The sequence below is a fragment of the Mauremys mutica genome, chromosome 14 (assembly GCF_020497125.1).
Source record: "Mauremys mutica isolate MM-2020 ecotype Southern chromosome 14, ASM2049712v1, whole genome shotgun sequence".
Classification (NCBI taxonomy): domain Eukaryota; kingdom Metazoa; phylum Chordata; order Testudines; family Geoemydidae; genus Mauremys; species Mauremys mutica.
The window spans coordinates 26,762,554-26,783,444 of record NC_059085.1 but is presented as its reverse complement, the minus strand read 5'-3'; the positions used below and the strand labels follow the sequence as shown (position 1 = coordinate 26,783,444).

The following is a 20,891-nucleotide window of genomic DNA, read 5'->3' as shown; positions in this document are numbered from 1 at the left end:
GGGAAATGACCTCCTGGTCTCATAGCACTTTCTGGTAACCTATCCTTAAAGAGAGATTAGCTTCTGGGTACTACGAGAACTCCATAATTCCCTCAATACAAAGATAGGAAGATAGGCTCACACCCTGCAAGAGTCTCTTTCTGGGGATCCTGCTTTGTTGAGCAAGAACTATGTCCAATATTGCCAGTTCCAAAGAAAAACTTTAAGGTTAAGTCCACTCATAGGAAGTTAAAAAGGCTCCTCTGCTTGGAAAACACTTCCCCTGGGAAAAAAGCCCATGCATATTGACTGGGTATAAGGGCCTGTTTCTAGGAAATAATTAAGGTAGAAGACTCTTGAGTTTTGCACCATTAAATTCATGATAGATAGATAGCCTTTGTCTACCCTTAGCCGACAGACCCTCGTACTTTTTTGGGGGATACTGGAGTGGGAGAAGGTTGAGAGGTGTAAGACGCAACAATTAAGTCCTGAAACTGGAATTCTAAAAGGGAGTAGAAGCCAGGGACTCTTCTATATGTTTTTCAAAAAAGACAAAAAAATGTTTAGGTTTCCTAACAGAGATTTTGGACCACCTTAATTTGGTATGTGGTAATGTCTGGTTGAACTCATTTCTGCCTTGTATGCCATGAAGACTGAGGGGCCTGCCAGTTATAATCCAAAGAAAAGACCTCAATGGAACAATTACTGGAGAGGGATCCTTGTAGCAGGAGTGAAAGTGGTCTACTTAAGAAGATGACATCATGCTAGTCCCATAAATTAGGTATTTCCTTTTCTATTCTTCAGAGGCAGTAGGCACCACACTGAAAAAGGAGCTGATCTTTGGAGGAGTAGAGGGTCTCCCATAACTCTTCTGAGAGTAGTGAGGAATAGCCAGAATAAGGTGGAAGGGAAAGAGAAGGGAGAGAGGTGTGGGGAGAAACCCACGTCAGCGTTTACTTTATCTGAAAAAGAAACCCATTGTTCAAAATTGGTGGAGATATAGCAACAAAAGCAGTTTGGGTTTTGTTTCTTTCTTTTAAACCACGTAATATGTCTTCACATCCAGGGTTTGTTTGTTTTTTAAATTCATGTCACACTTAGGCAGTACATCATGGGCTAGAATTTTTCTTTTTATACAAATTTCATATTTATACACTGTTCTCCACCCCCTTTAAAGGCTTTCAAGTTACATATTACTGAAGTAGTGTATTATCTGAATGTACACCATACTCACTTGTTTGCTAGCTTCAGAGAACAAGTTATCAACCTCATCAAAAACAAGATGACAAAGTCTAAGAAATAATAAGCTGTGGTGTTCAAGCAGTCTCAAAAGGCTGTATGGTGTAGTTACAATCACTTCACCTATATTTTAGAAGAAAAGAGTTAACATTCATCGTTGATTTGTAATGTTTTCTATTTTCAAAAATACTTTAATACAATTAAAACATTACTGTAACCATAAAATTTGGCCATTTTGTTTGAGGAGTAGAGGGTCTCCCATAACTCTTCTGAGAGTAGTGAGGAATAGCCAGAATAAGGCTATTAATCTTTTCAAACCATTTTTATATAGTCAATGGTCTCAATCTTTGGCTCCTGGTCTGGCAAGACAAAATGGCTGAAAAACTGTCCGAAAGGCTCCTGCCCCCTGTTGAAGGGCAATTCTTGGGTGATATAAAGCCACAATAGGTGACCCTATGCCACCCACTCCCTCTCCCCACCTCAGGTGCATGTCAGGAACGGAGTGATAGGACGGATGTGGTGGGAATACAACAAACGAAGTAACTAAGCAGTATGCTGGGAAAAAGTTACGTACGTATACCTGAGCTGTTAGTGTTCTTTGAGACATGGATACAGACACGTATTCCATTTAGGTGTGTCCAGTGAATCAAAGCCAGAGAACTTTACTTAGCAGTACCCATCAAAGCAATGCTCATGCCCCCTGGCCTGAGTAGCCCCTCCCATGATTATATACAGGGGGTGGTGCCCCGACCCTACTCACTACCTTCACATCAGAACCCACGGCTGGAAATTCTGATGCAGAAGGGAGAAAGGGTGTGTTGTGAAATACACATTTGCACCTACATCTCAAAAAACAGTAACAGTACCAGTAAGTAACTGTTTTTTATTCTAAGTGGTTGCAGATGTATATTCCACTCAGGTGAATCACAAGCAGTAGTGATAGAAAGTGGGGCTCAGAGTCTATTTGAACAATGTCTGCAGAACTGACTTCTCCAGATTTGCATCTAACCTAGATGCCAGGGTCATCACATAATGTTTGGCAAACATATACAAGGAAGATTATGTAGCAGCCCTGCAAATGTCCAAAATTGAAATATTGCTGAAGAAAGCTATCAGTGTTGCTTGAGCCCTTGTGGAATGAGCCCATAAAGTCTGTGGGGGAGTGGTTTGAGCCACTTCATAAGCCGTGGTAACACAGAAAGTAATCCATCTGGAAATCATGTCAGACACCGTCTCACCTTTCATCCGATCCTAGTAAGAGACCAAAAGCCAAGGTAAGAAACTAAATGATATAGTTCTTTCCAGACAGAACACCAAGCATCCTCTCACATCCAACATATGAAGCTGCTGTTCATCTGCATTCAAGTGTGACTTAGGAAAGAATACAGGTAATTACTTCTGCAGTTTCACAGTAACCAAGTTCTTTGGACAAAAACTTCAGATGTGGCCTCAAAGATCATTTTGCCTCTGAAGAACTGCGTACATGGCGGCCCTAGCAGAAGTGCTTACATTTTGCTAACTCTCCTTTCAAAAGTTACAGCAATGAGAAAGGCATTTTGCTGGAAAAGCAGAGACAAAGAGCAAGTTGGTATTGGCTCAAAAGGAGGACCTTTGAGGTCAGTTAGGACAGTATTAAGGTTCCACAATTGGACCACTTTCTTTATAGATGGAAACAGGTAGACAATCTACCTGAGAAATCTCACTACCATGGAAGTTTGAGAACACTGCCCTCCCTTGGAACACTGAGATCACAGTCACTAAGAACCAAACCCAAGGACTTCAAATTTAACAAATAATCCACCATGTCCTGAACATGAGCTAACATCAGCTGAATTCCTTTAGATATTGACTAGACCAAAAACGTTTCCACTTGGCCAAATAGATAATCCTAGTAGATTATCTTCTACTATTTAGCAGGAACTTCTGAACTGCTTCCTAGCATTGCCCTTTCTAATCATGTAGCCACATATCATCCATGCCATAAAGTGAAGATTGGACATTCAACAATGATCATTCAACAATGGCTATGGTGCTGAGTCAGTAGTTCAGGAGGGATAGGAAGAGATTTGGGAGGTCAAACAGAGGCTGAGAAGGTCAGAGAACTAATGTTATTTTGACCAAACCAGCACAATGAGAATCAGTTTGGCATAGTTCAGCTTCATTTTGAGGATAATCTGAGGGATGAGGGGGAATAGGAAGACAAGCATATATCAAGCATACATTTCCAATTCAGATGGAAAGCAATGGTTAACACCTCTGGACTGAATCCTGGTTGAAAAGAGAACTGCCAATACTTCTGATTGATTGTTGCAAATGACTTGACCAACAGGATGCCTCATTTCCTGACCATGCTGTTCTTCAGAAATCTCTCATGGTCCTACTCAGATCATCCACCAACTAGTTCTGAGACTCTGATAAGCGAGAGGCTGTGCACATCTTCTTTGAGGCAAAAAGGGCAAAGCTTCATTAACTCCTGCCAAAGCTGGCTAGAGAAGGCTCCTCCTTGTTTGTTCACGTTATACACTGCCGTGGTATTGTTTGTAAGAATGTGTACCGCTGGCTCCCCAATCTGATTCCGACAGGCTCGGCAGGAACTGAAAATAGCACAAAACTCCAGTATGTTGATGTGAGAAGCAACCTCTTGTTCCAACCACAAACCCTGAATCTTTAATGTCCCTAGATATGCTCCACACCCTATTGCGGTGGCATCACTGACTACACTCCTGGTTGGCAGAGGACAGGCAAAGAGAACGCCATGACATTGCTATTTTCTGCCCACCGGTGTAGAGAATCCAGTGTCTTGGGAGGTACTCAGACAAGTCTGTCCAATGATTGGCAATTGAGTGGTAGACCATCTCAACTATCACTGCAGGAGACAAAGATGTAATCTTGAATGCTGAACCACGTAAGTGCATGTGGCCATAACTTGAGGTACACATGGACCATGGTCGAAGGATGAGATTTGAGAGCCAGACAAAAAAACAAACCATCTAGAATCACTTGCGTGGGAGAAAGGCCCTCAAATTTGTAGAGTCTAGTAGAACCCCGATGTACTCCATTTTCTGAGCTGGAATCAACATTGACACTGTTTTGTTCAAAATCAATTCTAGCTGTTTGAAGAGGTGCAGTGTGATATGCAAGTGACTGAGAACTACTTGTTCAGATCTGTCCCTCGCCAGCCAATTGTCCAGGTACAGGAAGATATGAATCTCTTTCCCCTGGAGATAGATTGGTACCATAGGCGGCAGGTTTGTATAATTTTTGGTGGGGCCCAAAATGGTGGGGCCCCCCCGCTCCCGCCCTGTAAGCCGATATAAAATGAAGCTACAACGCGTCAGTGCCACAAGATTACAAGGGTCAATTAAAAGTGGAAAGTCAGAAGCAGCACTTGCCTACTTCAATATACAGTATTATATTTTGTTGCATCTGTTGTGATGAAGTGGGAATGTTCTTAATATTTTCTCTGAATACTGTGTGGGTGCCTCAGTTTCCCCTGCAAGATGCCAACTGAAGGTGTTGGGGACAAAGATCAGGTGGCCTCCTTGTCCAGAAGAGACACAGAGGCCAGAGGAGGGAGTGTCAGTTTGGAGCTGGCTGGGGAAATTGGGAGAGACCCAGAACTTGGTTCTGGGCTCCCCACCCCCCAAGATGGACCTGACAGAGGGGTTCTGTTTTCTGTACCAACAAGCTCTGTTTAAACTGTGTTCCCGTCATCTAATAAACCTTCTGTTTTACTGTCTGGCTGAGAGTCACATCTGACTGCAGAGTTGGAGTGCAGCGACCTCTGGTTGCCCCAGGACCAGCCTGGGCAGACTCACTTTGAAAAGTGCATGACGTGGAAGGGCATGCTGAATGCTCCGAGGTCAGACCCAGGAAGGTGTAAGCTTCTTGCCCTGGAGACAGTATGCTCCGAGAGAGGAGGCTCCCCCAGAGTCCTGACTGGCTTTGTATGGAGATGTTCCAAAGCATCACAGCATTCCCTTCCACACCGTGCACTTCCCAGAAGTCCGCACAGGCACTGACACTCCCTCCTCTGGCCTTTGTCTCTTTTCCAGGCATTAGGAGGCCACCTGATCTCTCTGTTCTCCAACACCTTCAGTTGGCACCTTGCAGGGGAAACTGATTTGGGAGAAATGAAGTAAAAGCTGCCCAAACCGAGCTTGAGCACTCCTGAATTTTGAGGTGTTCAAATCTGGAAGGCAGGTGCTGGGGGTGGGAGAGGGCTGTGGGCTCCATGGGGGAGCATGGCAGCAACTGTCTGGAGCTGCATGGAGCCAGATACGCTGGTCTGAGTGGCACAGTAAGCGGTTTGGGGGTTGGAGAAGAGGTAGGGAGTTCCGGGGGGCAGTCAAGGGACAAGGAGCAGGGGGAGTTGGATGGGGCAGAGGTTCGAAGGGGCAGTCAGGGGACAGGCAGCAATTGGATAGGCATGGGAGTCTAAGAGGTTTATCAGGGGACAGGTAGGGGGTGCGGTCCTGGGGGGGGAAGTTGGGTGGGGTCTCAGGAGGGGGCAGTTGGGGACAAGGAGAAGGGAGGCTTAGATAGGGGCTGAGGTCCCAAGGGGCAGTTAGGGGCAGGGGTCTCGGGAGGGGGTAATCGGGGAACAAGGACCAGTGGGGCTTAGATAGGGGGTGGAGGTTCTGGGGGGCAGTTGGAGCAGGGGTCTGGGGAGGGGGCAATCAGCGGACAGAGGCTGGGATTCAAAGGGCTCTGGGCTGCTGGCAGCCGCGGGGATCCCAGAGCCCTTTAAATCCCAGCCCCGGCTGGGAGTCAGAGGACTCTGGGCTGCCTGCAACCGCGGGGAGCCCAGAGCCTTTTAAATCCCAGCCGGGGCCGGGAATCAGAGGGCTCTGGGCTGCCTGCTGCGGCGGGGAGCCCAGAACCCTTTAAATCTCAGCCGCTGCTGGGATTTAAAGGGCTCTGGGGTGCCTGCAACCGCGGGGAGCCCAGAGCCTTTTAAATCCCAGCCGCGGCCGGGAATCAGAGGGCTCTGCGCTGCCCGCTGCGGCGGGGAGCCCAGAGCCCTTTAAATCACAGCCGCGGCTGGGCTTTAAAGGGATCAGGGCTGCCTGCAACCGCGGGGAGCCCGCAGCCCTTAAAAACTCAGCCGCGGCAGGGATTTAAAGGGCTCTGGGCTGCCTGCAACCGCGGGGAGCGCAGAGCCTTTTAAATCCCAGCCGCGGCCGGGAATCAGAGGGCTCTGGGCTGCCCGCCGCGGCGGGCAGCCCAGAGCCTTTTAAATCTCAGCCGCGGCGGGAATTAAAGGGCTCTGGGCTGCCTGCAACCGCGGGGAGCTCAGAGCCTTTTAAATCCCAGCCGCAGCCGGGAATCAGAGGGCTCTGGGCTTCCCGCTGCGGCGGGGAGCCCAGAGCCCTTTAAATCCCAGCCGCGGCCGGGAATCAGAGGGCTCTGGGCTGTCTGCTGCGGCGGGCAGCCCAGAGCCTTTTAAATCCCAGCCGCGGCCGGGAATCAGAGGGCTCTGGGCTGCCTGCAACCGCGGGGAGCCCAGAGCCTTTTAAATCCCAGCCGCAGCCGGGAATCAGAGGGCTCTGGGCTTCCCGCTGCGGCGGGGAGCCCAGAGCCCTTTAAATCCCAGCCGCGGCTGGGAATCAGAGGGCTCGGGGCTCCCCGCCGCGGCGGGCAGCCCAGAGCCTTTTAAATCCCAGCCGCGGCCGGGAATCAGAGGGCTCTGGGCTGCCTGCAACCGCGGGGAGCCCAGAGCCTTTTAAATCCCAGCCGCGGCCGGGAATCAGAGGGCTCTGGGCTCCCCGCCGCGGCGGGCAGCCCAGAGCCCTCTGATTCTCTGCCGCGGCTGGGATTTAAAAGGCTCTGGGCTGCCGGCAGCGCACAGCAGGGGAGAAACCTAGCTCCAAATATTGCTGGAGCAGAGCCCCTGTCTGTGAATATTCCTGGGGCTAAAGCCCCAGGAGCCCATATAAGTCGGCGCCCATGATTGGTACCACTGTCATGTATTTGTTCAAGATGCATATGGCCATAGACAGGCCAAAGAGGAGAACTGTATACTGATAATGTTGACTTCCTGTGGCTTCCTGTTCACTTCCTGTGGCTTAAGAGGATAGCCACCTAGAAGGTGGTGTCCTGGAGATTGATGGCACCAAACCAGTCACTGTGATTCAAGGCCCAAAGATTCAAGGCATAAGATGACCATGCATTTGATGAATTTGTTGAGACCACAAAGAGCAAGAATAGGCCTCAACCCTCTCACGGACATGGGGATCATGGGAGCCCCTTTCCCTGATCCTGCAGGGAGACCACCTCTACAGCCCCCAATGAACACCGAGTCTGAACATGCTGAAGGAGCAGTGACTCATGAGAGGAGTCCCAGAAAAGAGCTGGGATGCATGGACAGGAATTGAATGGCATAACCCAATAACACAGTGCTTAGGACCAATTGTCTGAGGTTATTCAGTCCCAAACGCTGTGGATGTGGGGACAGCCTGTCCCCACAGGGAAGGGAGAGTCAATGTGACTGCTTGCCAGATGAAAGACAAGCTGGCTGGTTAAAGCCCACACCAAAAGGCCTTCTCCTGTCAACTTATGTTTTCTCTTGGAGAAGTTGTGTTGCCTTCAGGCTAAGAAGGGTGTTTAAAATACTGCTTTGAGCATGGACAGATGTGTTCTTGTTGCAGATGCCCATAATGATATATTTTTACTGCTGGGGTATAAACCCCTAAGGATGTGACATGGCCCTGGAATCCTTAAAAGAACATAATGTCTCATCTGTCTTTTCCGAAAACAAAGACTGCCTGTCAAATGGTAAGTCCTCTATGGTCAGTTGCACATGCAGATCAATGCCTGAGTTCTACAGTCAAGAAGCCCTCCTCATTGTCTTAGTTGAGGCCATAACCCTGGATGAGGTGTCTGCCACAGGAAACACTGACTGCAGGGATATTTTCCCCACAAAACAGCCCTCTGCCATAGAAGCCTTGAACTTTTCCCTGGCATCTTAAGGTAATTTCTCTCTAAATTGAGACAATGCATTCCAATTTACAAAGTCACATTCAGACAAAAATGCCTGCTGATTAGCAATGAGCATCTGCACAGATAACGTAGAATACACCTTGCTCCCCCACTAAGTCAATTTTTTTTAGCCTCTTTAGCCTCTCTCTCTTTAGGCATAGACATATCTGCCTGATAAATCTGCTCACTAGTCACAGTCACCACAAGCAAATTGGAGCTAGGTGAGAGTAGGAACACTCAAAATCTTGCATGGGGATGTAGTAACATTTGTCAGTATGTTTTGGTGTTGGTGGCACAGACACTGGCATGTGCCACAGGGACTTTACTAGTTCCAAGAGTCTCATTTTCCAGGAAGGCTAACTTTCCCAAGGCTGAAGGCTGCAGAATGTTCAGCAACTTATGAGTGTGCTCTTGGACAAGCTCAGCTTGGATACACAAAGCTGCCAACATCTCCTTAGAAGGTCCTGATAAGCATTAGTTTTCCAGAATCAGGAAGGAGTAGTCCGGGGCTGTGGAATCATCTGGCGAAGAGGATGACAGAGGTGGTGGAACAAGAACCTCATCCTGAAGCAAAAGTTGTTCCTCTTACAGAGTTGGAAATTCAGGAAGGACAATATTGGCTTGAACCTCTCATCTTGAACTACTAAAGATAGTTAAGTCCAAAGCAGACTGTGAAGAGTTACAAAGGGATCTCACAAAACTGGGTGACTGGGCAACAAAATGGCACATGAAATTCAATGTTGATAAATGCAAAGTAATGCACATTGGAAAACAATCCCAACTATACATATAAAATGATGGGATCTAAATTAGCTGTCACCATGCAAGAAAGATCTTGGGAGTCACTTTAGATAATGTGCAGCAGAGTCAAAAAAAACCCAAACCAGAATATTGGGAATCATTAAGAAAGGGATAAATAGTAAATCAGAAAATATCATATTGCCTCTATATAAATCCATGGTACACCCACATTGCATGCAGATGTGGTCGCCCCATCTTAAAAAATCATTGGAATTGGAAAAGGTTGAGTAAAGGGTAACAAAAATTATTAGGGGTATGGAACGGCTTCCGTATGAGGAGAGATTAATAAGACTGGGACTTTTCAGCTTGGAAAAGAGACTAAGGGGGGGATATGATAGAGGTCTATAAAATCATGACTAGTGTGGAGAAGGTAAATAAAGAAGTGTTATTTACTCCTCATAACACAAGAACTAGGGGTCACTAAATGAAATTAATAGGCAGCATGTTTAAAGACAAACAAAAGGAAGTATTTTTTCACACAACGCAGTGTCCCGGGGTCAGCTCCCTCCACCCAACCTCCTTCTCTCCCTGCCCAGGTCGGAGACAGAAAGCTGGAGCCGGCCAATGTGAGGCAGCTGCTGATCTGGCTGGTGCTATGGAGCAGGCAGCCACAGCGTTCCCTCGTCTCCTGCTGCTGCTGGTGCCTGGGGTTGAAGCTGCTCCTCAGCTCCCAGCCCCTTTTGCTCCCACAGAGGCAGCCAGTAAGAACTGCCCAGGTGTGGGGACCCAGCTCTGTAGCTGGCAGAGCCCTCCGGGTTTCAGGATAGCAGGGGAGCCCTCCCAGCATACAGCCCCTAATACCCCATTCCCTACACCCTGAACTACCTCCCTGCCCTCACGCAGCCCTAGACACCCCTTCTCTCTGCATCCTGAGCTATCCCTCTGTCCACACACAGCCATAGCTACCCCCCGTCCCTGCACCCTGAGCTACCCCTATCTACACACAGCCCCTAGCTATCCCCTCCCTGCACCCTAAGCTGTTTTCAAACTTTTTGAGCTGAGTCCCCTCTTTGAATTATAATTTTGGTTGTACCCCCCCACACACACCCCAGGCAGGCTGGGTGGCCTGCTGAGGTGAGTCAGGGGTTGAGGTGGCGCTCCCTCCCTGGACCCCGTCGTGTGAAGCTGGCTTGAGCCCCACTAGCCCCTGCCCCCACCCCAAAAATAGAAGTCAAACTACATCTATGCCCAAGGTCCCTACCACAATGCCCCTCCCACCCCCCACTGGGCCCTGGAGTTTTTAATAGTATGTGGGGAAAAGGCTTAGAAAGAAAAAGATTGAGAACCCCGGGTCTAGAATATGACTGAGATCTTTAAAAACATACCATGGATGCCAAGGTAGCCAATGTGGAAATGAGTACTGTACCAGAGGCCAATAAGCACCAAGCCAATCTCTCTTAGCTTCTGATCAATCTTGGTACCACTGACAACCCTTCACAGGAGGTCTAGAGGATTTGCAAGACCAAATCCTGGAAGAAGACAAAGAAGCAACAGCTGATCCCACGCTGGACTATGAAGAATGCCCGAAATAGCCTACTGTTAACAGAGGGACCAAATCTGCTGGGGCTACCAAATTTCGCACCTCTGTTTGAGATCCAGTGATGCATCAAGGCAATACTGTAGCCAGCGCAATCACTGACTGGCAACCCAAAGCTGTAACAACAGCTGGTAGTGGAAGACGACTGATGCTGGAGTCACAGCAAGTACCAAGAAGGGGGTTGGTGCTGGATCAGGAATCAGTCCTGCAGATGTTGAGATCCTGGTTAGTGAAGTTGTGGGCACTGAAGAGGGATGTCTCAGTGCCAATGATGGGACCAGGTTCACCACTCTAGCAAGTCTCCCTGAAGCAGCCACCCAGGGTACGTCAGGAATATCGGAGTACCATTCCAGAAGAGGATTCCTGAATCAGTGAAGTGTCCGAGACAGAAAGACAAAGTAAGTCAGCTGCTGCCTGATAGGCCAACGGGGTTGAGACTGTTGGTGCTGAAAGTGACATTGTACTGGACTCAAAGGCTATTCAGCAGACAGCACAGGAGTTGACAATACAGTGCAGGTCTGGTTTTGCCTCAGTATTGGAGACCAGGCAAACAACGCTGCTCTATCTAAGACACCAAGCAAAAGATGGCAGTGTCCCACACTCTTCCTGAAGAAGAGGAGTAAGAGTCTCTTTGAGCCCTAGAATGGGCCCAACTAGTGTTATGAGTTTTCGTTCTTGAGGGTTCAGAGGAAGGGGACCACTCTCTTCTTTTCCAAGGAGAAGAGTCTGAATCTGGCAGCCTATTTGAGATACACACCAGCTATGGAGACTCATGGACCTGGCAATCCACAAAAGTCCCTGATGGCAAAACTGGCCTCACAGCCTGCTCCATGAGGTGTTATTTTAAAAACAACCTCTGGGTGATCTGAGTCCTTTTCTTAATGGAGCACTTTTCTTTATATGCCCCCCTCCTACACACAACCACCACCACACTGGCTCTTTGGAATAGCCACCCCACACAAAGGACAGTGCTTAAACCCTGGTAAAGGCTTAGCAAAAAACCCTACAAAAAAACAGGATAATTCCTAAAGTAAATACTAGCCACTAACTACAAGGGTAGTGCTAATTATTTACAGACAATATCATTGCTGGCTCTCAGAAACTGTGAGGTAAAAATGAACTGCAAAGGGTTTGGGCTGTTCCTTATATATATTCCTGGGAGGGGGCTACGAGGGCCAGAGCACTATCCCTATGGGTACTGCTAAGCAAAAGTCTCTGGCTCCAATGAGCTGGGTGCACACACACCAGAGTGGAATACACATCTGCAACCACTTGAAGAGGAACTATTTCTGTCCAGAGCAGGCCTAGGAAAGGAGGGAGGTAAGAAGATGGCTTAGGGTCATATGCCCCTCCCTTTCACTAAGCAGAGATGTGGATCCAGCTAACATGTAAAACCAAACACAACTTCTACAAAATTATCACCACATTATGTAGACTAAACAGTAGTCTCTGCTTAGGAAAGTCTCACAATTTGGAAAATAGAAATGAAGTGAACAGTTGTAGCTGCATAGCTGTACTTCTATATCTGGTTATAGTCAGTCAGTCAATCTATTTTTTTTTTAAAAACAATATTTATGGGGGGGAAATCAGAGTTGTATTACACTAGAGTCTAGAGACGGGCTGAGATTTGCAAAGAATTAGTAAGTAAACACAACATTCAAATCTATTATAATGATCACTCAACAAAACTGATAGTTACACAAACATTTATGATACAAAGAATACTCAGACTGAACACACAAGCCTACCACCAGCTGAGAAACAAAAGGTTTGTCTCAATCAAGCCCTAAATTCACTCATTAGGGACATCAGATAGCATGCATGATACAAGAGATCAGAAAGCCTAAACAGGCCATTTAAAAAAAAAGTTTCAAAGTTTGTTTCCTGTTTGTTATTCTCCATTGTAGCAAAAAAGCCACCAGTATTTTTTTAAATTCAGCTAACAACCCTCAACAAAAAGCCAAAAAAACGTAACTAAATTTGAATGCAAACAACAACGAATAAAGGGATAGGTAGTAAAGTGAGTACTTCTACAGCCTTCTACAGCTAGAGATATTCGTTCAAAGTGACAATGGTCATGAGTATGAGTTTAGGGGTGCACATCTGCAACTACCGCCTTCACACCTTCTTCCACGCTGTCCCTAATGCATGGACTGCCCTATTCATATCCATCTGCACACCTACTGCCCTTTCCAACCTTCAAATCCTTAAAACATACTTCCATTGTAATACCCAATGCAAACTGTCTAACATCAGTAGTTAGGGCAGGTAGCCTGTTCATGATTCATTAACAGCTATTGCCCATTTTATGCTGAAAAAAATTTGAAGCCCCAGAATGAAGCGTGGTAAATAATCATCTCATTCCCCCCCCCCCAACAGTGGACATTTTTATGCCTCACAAAACAACAACAAAACTGCTAATCTCTAAGTTTAAGAGGTGTAGGACTAATGTCCCAATTCAGCAAGATACTTAAACCACCTGCCTACGACTCTGAAGCACATGAAGTAGCGCCATACACTTTAATGAGGTCTTAAACAACAGAGGTGTTATAGGTAAAGATTTAGACGCACTAGCAGAGCAGCAAGAGGATTTTTCACTGCACCAGTATTAAGCTCTACCAAGTGTTGCTAGTCCATCACTTTCATGGAATTCCAAAGCCACTCGCTTTGTCAAAAATTGTCATTACTGTCATTTAAAATCACAGCCTTACATAACATGAAGCGTAAAAACCACTGCAAATTTAAGCTAACCCCTATCATTTCACAGCATAAATAAGCAGTAAAAAATTCTTACATCCTCGTTGAAGTTTCACATTTTTGGCTTCTTCTTTATTCACTCCTAATAATACCAACATTGGATGAAGCGGCCTGGAGCATCTGCCATATTCTTCCAATAATTCAAAAACAAGTTGTGCTTTCCTCCACCCAGGACATATGATTAATGCTATTGGCTGTATATACACACACACACACACACAACAAAAGAGATACATTAGTTCACACAATTTCCCAGTTTAGGACTAGAAAAGTTTAGAATGCTAGAGGATATAAGATCAGGAGTAAGTCTTGTAAGGCAAGAATAAAATTTGCAATACGAGTGATTTTTCTAAAATTGTAAATTACGCTTTTCAGTATAGTAGATTCTCTCAAATTGTTACATGCAGATAGTGTAGGTCCCAAAGGGATGGAGGATTAGAGGAAAGGCTAACTGGAGCAGAACAAGAAGCACAATTCCATAGAATAAGTAACAAGCAATAGATATGCATGGTCAAATCATGGTTACTTGACTACTGTACTACACACACAGCTCAGATTTTCAAATGGGCCAAAATGCATCCTTCATTTCTACAAACACAAACTTCTGTGCAAACACTTAAGAAATGTTACCCCTGCACATGTACGTAATATATAGATATTAAAAAACCCTTATCCTCTGTGTGCATGCAGGTGATAGGGCTTGAATTGTGTGTGCATGTTTCCATGTACCCAACCTTTTGGAAGTTTGGCCCTAAATGACCAATCAACATGCAAAATCAGGAACTCAGTTTTCAGTGATTAGTGAATGTGGGAAAGAACTTCTAACTGGTTGCCTTGCTAAGCTATTCTACTAACATCTAGCCTTTGTCGGCCAAAGATGTGTCCAGAGCCCAAGAATAGTGGGCTCCGGGCAATGGCTTTGCTCCACATACAGGTCCAAGCTGACGTGACAATAAATGTGGTTAATTCAGATCCCGGCTTCTGTGCTTCAAAGGCCCAAATAAGGCACAGACTTTTTCAAAGGCTGAATTCAGGACGTACAAAACTCAACAACTCTAGAGAACTTCTACTGTAGCACTGTGAGCTTCAGAACAAGAGGTTCTGCCACCCATCCAATCGTATCTTAAACATTCAAAGTCCTCATGTGAAAAGGTAGAAGACAATCCCACATTAGCACCAGACAAGGAGACAGAAGAGTTCCCAGTTGGTCCTCGCTCCCCTTTATTCCCTGTGATATTTTTATGTAGATTTCCCATCAGATGAAAAGAAAGTGATGGAGGACTAACCCTTCTTGTGAGGGTCTACAACCACACAGTTCATTCAGAAAGTCACTCCCTCCATATAGGAGAGCTACCCACAGATGGTTTCTTTCCATCTCTTCCCCATCTACATTTTACATATAAGCTATTTAATTCCTAAACAGTGAGTACCAGACCCAGTGAGGCTCTATAATAGTGTCTCCACTTCTGCCACCATTACAAAGTTTGGCCCTTTTCATATCAATGAAGTGGCATAACAGAAATAAATCTCTTCTGTACAGTCACAGTACATCTCAGAGAACCAACATTACCTATCTAAATACTGCAATGCAGAACCTTTCAGTAATCATAAAAACCTTTCTTGAAGGATCCCAAAGTGCTCTATACAAAATACCCAAAGTACAGACAACATTTATAATCTACCACTGAAATTCAGCTACCTTTAGAGTGAAATCTAGGAGCATTTAACAGCATATAGCAACAGTTACACAACAGGTAAGCACAGGGAAAGAAAGAAACTAACTTACTTTGTGCAGTAACTGGAATTCTTTTGAGAGGTGTTCCCTATGGATGCGCCACTTTAGGTGCGCATAACCAAAAGGTGCATGGAGCACATGCAAACCTGATATGGAGCACCCACATGGACACTACTTCAAAGAATATCTTATCCAATGAAACTGCAGGGGAAATTTAGATACTTAAAATATTTTATCCAACTAGGAATATCAGAATATTAGGGTTATCACCTTTTTACTTATTGTATATGCTCACTCATAAGCCGGATCGTTTATAAGCTGACCCCCCCAAGATGGATAAGCAAAAATGGAAAATTTTTATAACCCATTCATAAACCAACCCTATAATTCAGGAGTCAGCAAACTTTGGCTCCCAGGCCATCAGGATAAGCCGCTGGCGGGCTGAGATAGTTTGTTTACCTCGAGCGTCCACAGGCACAGAGGTAAATCTAAGTAAACAAAGTGTCCCGGTGAGCCAGCTGTTTACCCTGACGGGCCGGGACAGCAACTGGTGAGGAAGTTTTTTCGGGGGGAGTCGGGGGAGTAACCCCTGTGACCACCCCGCACATGACCACACCCTTAGCCCAGGACCATCACACTCTCCCCATCCCATCCCTTCCCACCTTATCTGGGGAGGGCCAGAGGAGGATGTCTCTGATATGGCTGGAACTGCTCCGGCACGCTGGGCAACGCAGCCGCAGCCTGCTCCACCGGGCCAGACCGGGCAACGCGGCCGCAGCATGCTCCAGCGGCGTGGCCACAGCCTGCTCTGGGGGGGGGGGCGCTGGGCTGAGCGGCACAGCTGCAGCCTGCCAGCCCCCGAGCTGCAGCTGCTTCAGAGGCTCGGGGGAGAGCAGTGTGGCCAGAAGTGGAGAGACTCTGGCCCCGCCTCTTCCCTTCTGGCTGTGCTGCCTCTCCTTGCTCCCTCTGTTGGGGGGAGGAGTTGTGTCCCACCTCTCCTTCTCTATACCCGTTCATAAGCTGACCCCCTTCTCTGGTGCTTCCCCTTTTTACTAAAAAAATTAAACTTATGAAAGAGTATATACAGTAATACGTAATGAAATATAAAGAAAAACATTTTATAAAAGTTATTAATGAGCTGGATAGGGATATAATCTTATACATCTTGTTTAATCTCTCTCAGATGTGTCTAGACCCATTACATAGATGTAATCTACCAATTTTTTGAAAAATACGAGTTTGAGGCATATTTCAACTGCCTTTGCATTACAAATTACTCCTGAGTTGTCTAGGTTTTATACTCCTAATGTGAGCATATTTTCAAATGAAACTCATTTACACTTTAAATTAGAAAAAAATGGCACTGTCTTGTAAAATAAACATTTTTCGTTTTACTTACCCCATTCCTAGTTGGCAGTGACTTGTAGCAGCTTCCTGATTGTAAAAATGTAAGAACTGGTGGAATATACAAAAGAGGATCATTTCCATGATGAGAAATGACAACTGAGTCACATCCACGAGCTATTGGTGGCCAACAGTAAGATTCCGTGAGATTAGGACCTAGAAATTTATTTCGGAGAAGCTCCTACAAAAAAAATGAAAAGTGTTGTGTCAAAAACACTGTGGGCATTTAAGTGCTTAATTTTGAATGTATTCTTAAAAAAACAGATGTAAAGATCTGAAATATCTTGAAAGGAAGTAAGGAACAAATGCAACATGTATTTTTCTTAGGTCAACATATCAACATATTTAACTTTTGTGGTGAAAGCTTGTTTCACTGTAATTTTTCCTCCACTTTTGGGTCACTTATTGCCCCCAATAATACACCAGCAGGATCCTTCAATCATGATTTCTTAGACCCACATATACAGTAACTATAATGTAAATAAAATGTCAAGCAAACAGATTACACATGATGGAATGACTGACATTTCTCTTCTAAACATGAGAAGGTATATGTACAATCTAGAAGTGCTTCAAAATTTGAAAAAGAGGCTACTCACCCGATGCAATAACTGAGGTTCTTTGAGATGTGTCCCCCTATGAGTACTCGACTTGTGGGTGCGGCAGCGCACTCTGCGCCTGGGATCAGAGATCTTCATCAGCAATGCCCACTGGGCCACATATGTGCACCATGCCATTCTCGCGTTACGAGCAGGGCATATATATATAGCCCTGTGCAGCCCGACTGCCCCCAATTCCTTCTCTGCCGTACAGTGTACATTTTCAGCTTCAACACAGAGGGTAGGAGGGCAGGTAGTGGAACACTCATAGGGACACACATCTCAAAAGCAGCTCAGCTACTGCACAGGATGAGTAACATTCTCTTCTTCTTCAAGTGATGTCCCTACGGGTGCTCCACTTGTAGGTGACTAGAAAGCAATGCCCCAAATGGAAGACTAGGGCTTCAGAGCAACACTTACTGCCAATGAAAAGACAGTAGGTCCTAGGAGAGTGTCTGCTGTGGTATCATGTGTAATAGTGTAGGGATGGGCAAAAGTGTCTGTTGATGCCCATGTGTCAGCTTTGCAAATATCAGCAATGGAGACATTATTGAGAAAAGCTATTGAGGGGGATCGTGAATGTGTGAAATGTATTCTAATTGCAGTAGAAGGCTATTGTGGAGTTTGTAATATAAATGTATACATTGCGGGATCCACTTGGAAAGGCACTGTTTAGAGACAGAGGTGCCTCTGGATCTTTTGGTGGTTGAGAGGAATAATCGTGGTGATTTTCAGAAAGGTTTAGTCTTGTCTAAGTAGACTGCTAATGCTCGTCTCAGGTCTAGGGTGTGTACAGTTGCCTGCTGTTGGTTACTGTGAGGCTTTAGGAAGAAGCAAGAAAGGTGCATTGGTTGATTGAGATGGAAAGATGATGGAATCTTGGGTAAAAATCTTGGATGTTGGCGTAAAAAAATGGTTACTGACCTTCTTGTAACTGTTGTTCTTCGAGATGTGTTGCTCATGTCCATTCCAAACCCACCCGCCTTCCCCTCTATCAGAGTAACCAGCAAGAAGGAACTGAGGTGGTGGTGAGTCGGCAGGGACCTATATTCACTGCCAGGAAGGCACCACTCCAGGAGGTTCCACAGCCACCTGACAGGTGCTGCTAGCGGAAAAACCTCCTAACGACTGTGTGCGTGTCACGTGGCCTAGAAGTTGAAGACATATTTTGGAAGACACCATCTCTACTACAGCTGAGAATCTGTGAGTGGTAGGACGATTCTGGCTTGTATGGCATCCAATTGTGTGCTGATGAATTCCAGGTGTTGTACCAGCATTGAAGTGGACTTTTTTAGGTTCACGAGAAGGCCTAGTTTCATAAACAGGTCCATTGTTATGCAGACAGCTCAGAGAGCGTCGGTCTTGTATGGGGCCTGGAGGAGACAATCATCCAAATATGTAAGGAAACAAAGCATTATGATCTTTAGATAGGCAGCAACTACTGCAAGAGAACACCAAAGGGACTGTCAACTGTCCGAAAGGCAGTACCTTATACTGGTAGTGGTGATCATCTATGATGAATCAGAGAAATCCCTTGTGGCTGGGGTGTACTGTCATATGAAAGAATGCGTCTTGGAGGCTGAAGGCCAAAAACCAGTCCCCCTGTTCCAGTGCTGGGATAATAGTGGAGAGGGTAATCATCTTGAAACGTTGCAGTTTGACAAATTTGCTTAAATTGCCAAGGTCCAAGATGGGTCATCAGCTACCAGATTTCTTCTGGATCTAAAAGTAATGGGAATAGAAATCCTGTCTCCTGTGTTTAAAAGGGACTGGGTCTATGGCTCCCAGTTGTAGATGATTTATTTCTCCCTGTAGAATGAGTTTGTGAGAGGGATCCCTAAAGAGGGAAGAGGATGGCGGGGCAGGACAGATAGTCAAGGGAAGGATACTCCATCCCCTTCCTATCTCTAGAACCCACTTGTCTGAGGTGACTAGTCTCCATGATGGCAACACAGAGCTAGTCAGTTGCCAAACTGGTGTGATGTCAAAGATAGTTGGAATGAGTGGAAGAATGGGAGGCTTCTTGGGGTCCCAACCATACAAAATTGTTGCTTTGGTGGGGACCCGTGAGAGGTAGCCCCGACGAGTAGGCTGTCTACGTTCGAAGTGAGGTCTCTGTTTTTTCAGCGCTGGATGTCATAGTGCTGTTAAGGCATATACTGCGGTGGTCGGGATTGTGAAGGGAGAGGATATTTCCCTGAGCATCTCTTTAGCGCTGACATGTAGATGCCGAGAGAGCACGCAGTAGCTCAGGAGTCTTCAAGGGAGTTCAGGGAATCGTCCATGTGCTCCAAGAATAGTTTTTGGCCTTCAAAGGTTAAGTCTTCCACAGAGGTTTGTACTTCCTTAGGAAAGCCAAGATGCACATCTCATGACCACAGCAGTTGCAATGGAGAGGGTGGCGGTATCTGCAGAGTCTAACGAGGCTACAGGGCTGTACGGGCTAGGAGGTGTCCCTCGGATATTAGGGTCTGAAACTGCTCTTTCTTGGCCTTTGGAAGGTCACGACAAAGCTCCTCCAACTTGGAGTAGTTTAAGTAGCTGTATTTAGCCATCAGAGCCTTGTAGTTTGAAATTCGAAATTGGAGGGTGACTGATGAACATGCCTTGCATCCAAATAAGTCTAAGTGTTTCCAATCTCTGTCCGGATGGTTAGAATGGGTTTGGTTTTGAGGTCTCTCTCTTGCACTGCATTGACCAGAGAACTTGGAGTGGGGCACAAGAATAGAAAGTCTGCATCTTTCGCCGGAATGCAGCATTTTTTGTCAGAGTGTTTGCAAGTCAGAAGAATGGACGCCAGGGTCCACAAGAGCACTTTCGTGGGGTTGAGAAGAGCCTCACTGATCGATAGTGCAATCTTGGAAGAAGAGGATGTGTGCAGAATATCAAGCAGCTTATGCTGATGATCCTTGACTTCCTCCAAAGGAATATGCAGGCAATCTGCAACCCTGTGGATTAACTCCTGAAAATGTATGAAGTCGTCTGCAATTATAGGAGGTGGTGGCATGGTAGCCTCATGATGGGAAGAGGAAAATAAATGTTATGTTGGTGGAGCTTCCTCCTCCTGTCCCTTCTCCTCAGTCGGTACCAGCAGAGGTTCAGCCTCCGGAGGGTGAGACATCGATGAAGAAGGAAGAAGTGTATGTCTCCAGCTTTGCTCCATGGGAGGTTCCCCGAACTGTGCCCTGTACATGGTCCCAGGGTCCCAATATAGCCACTGTGGGGGGAGTGGAACATGTGGATGCATCCATGGTGGTCTGTACCAAGATTGTGGACCAGATGTAGATTGTGCATAGTGAGGATGAGGAGGTGGCACTTGTATGATAGACAAGGGTGTGATGGAACCCTCCTCTTCCTCCTTATCGCTGGTGAAGGGAGGTGCCATCCTCAGGGGAGAAAAAAAAGGAGTATCATGAGACTGGAGGGAAGGTTGGAAGAGGGAGGAGGTCATATCTGAGGATAGGTGATTCAGGAGTGTCAGATACCAGCAGGTCTTTAGGTATCTGAAGTCTTGTGGAGGGGAAAAAAACATCACTGGTGCTGGTGTAAGACTTGGTGCCGAAGGAGGAATGTGTTCCACTGAAGAGTCATTAGATGGAGCAAGAGACTTGGCCAGCACTAATGACTTGGCGGGTACTAACAGTTTCAATGGTACTGAGGGCTTCATCAGTGTCGAAAAGGATGCCAGTGCCAGCAATTTTACCAGTGCCATAGCTCCTGAAGCTGGCCTGTCTCAGTCTCCAGAGCTGAGACAGTGCCGAGGGCTGTAGGTCTGCTTGGTTAGGGTCTTTAGACCATTTCTTCATTCCAGTACAGGAAGTACTTGTACAGGCCCTGGATCTATGTCCCCTGTCAGAGG

General features: G+C 46.2%; 1 protein-coding gene across 6 annotated transcripts in view; it reads right to left on the bottom strand.

Moving 5' to 3' along the window:
- Positions 1-20,891, bottom strand: part of TDRD12 (tudor domain containing 12) — a 246,959-nt gene that overhangs the window by 191,672 nt on the left and 34,396 nt on the right. For all 6 annotated transcript variants that reach the window (XM_044987027.1, XM_044987024.1, XM_044987022.1 and 3 more), the window contains 3 exons: positions 16,429-16,614; positions 13,332-13,488; positions 1,214-1,341 (listed from right to left, as the gene is read on the bottom strand). In XM_044987027.1, coding sequence (XP_044842962.1) covers positions 1,214-1,341; positions 13,332-13,488; positions 16,429-16,614 — 471 coding nt within the window. The remainder of the gene's footprint in view (positions 1-1,213; positions 1,342-13,331; positions 13,489-16,428; positions 16,615-20,891) is intronic.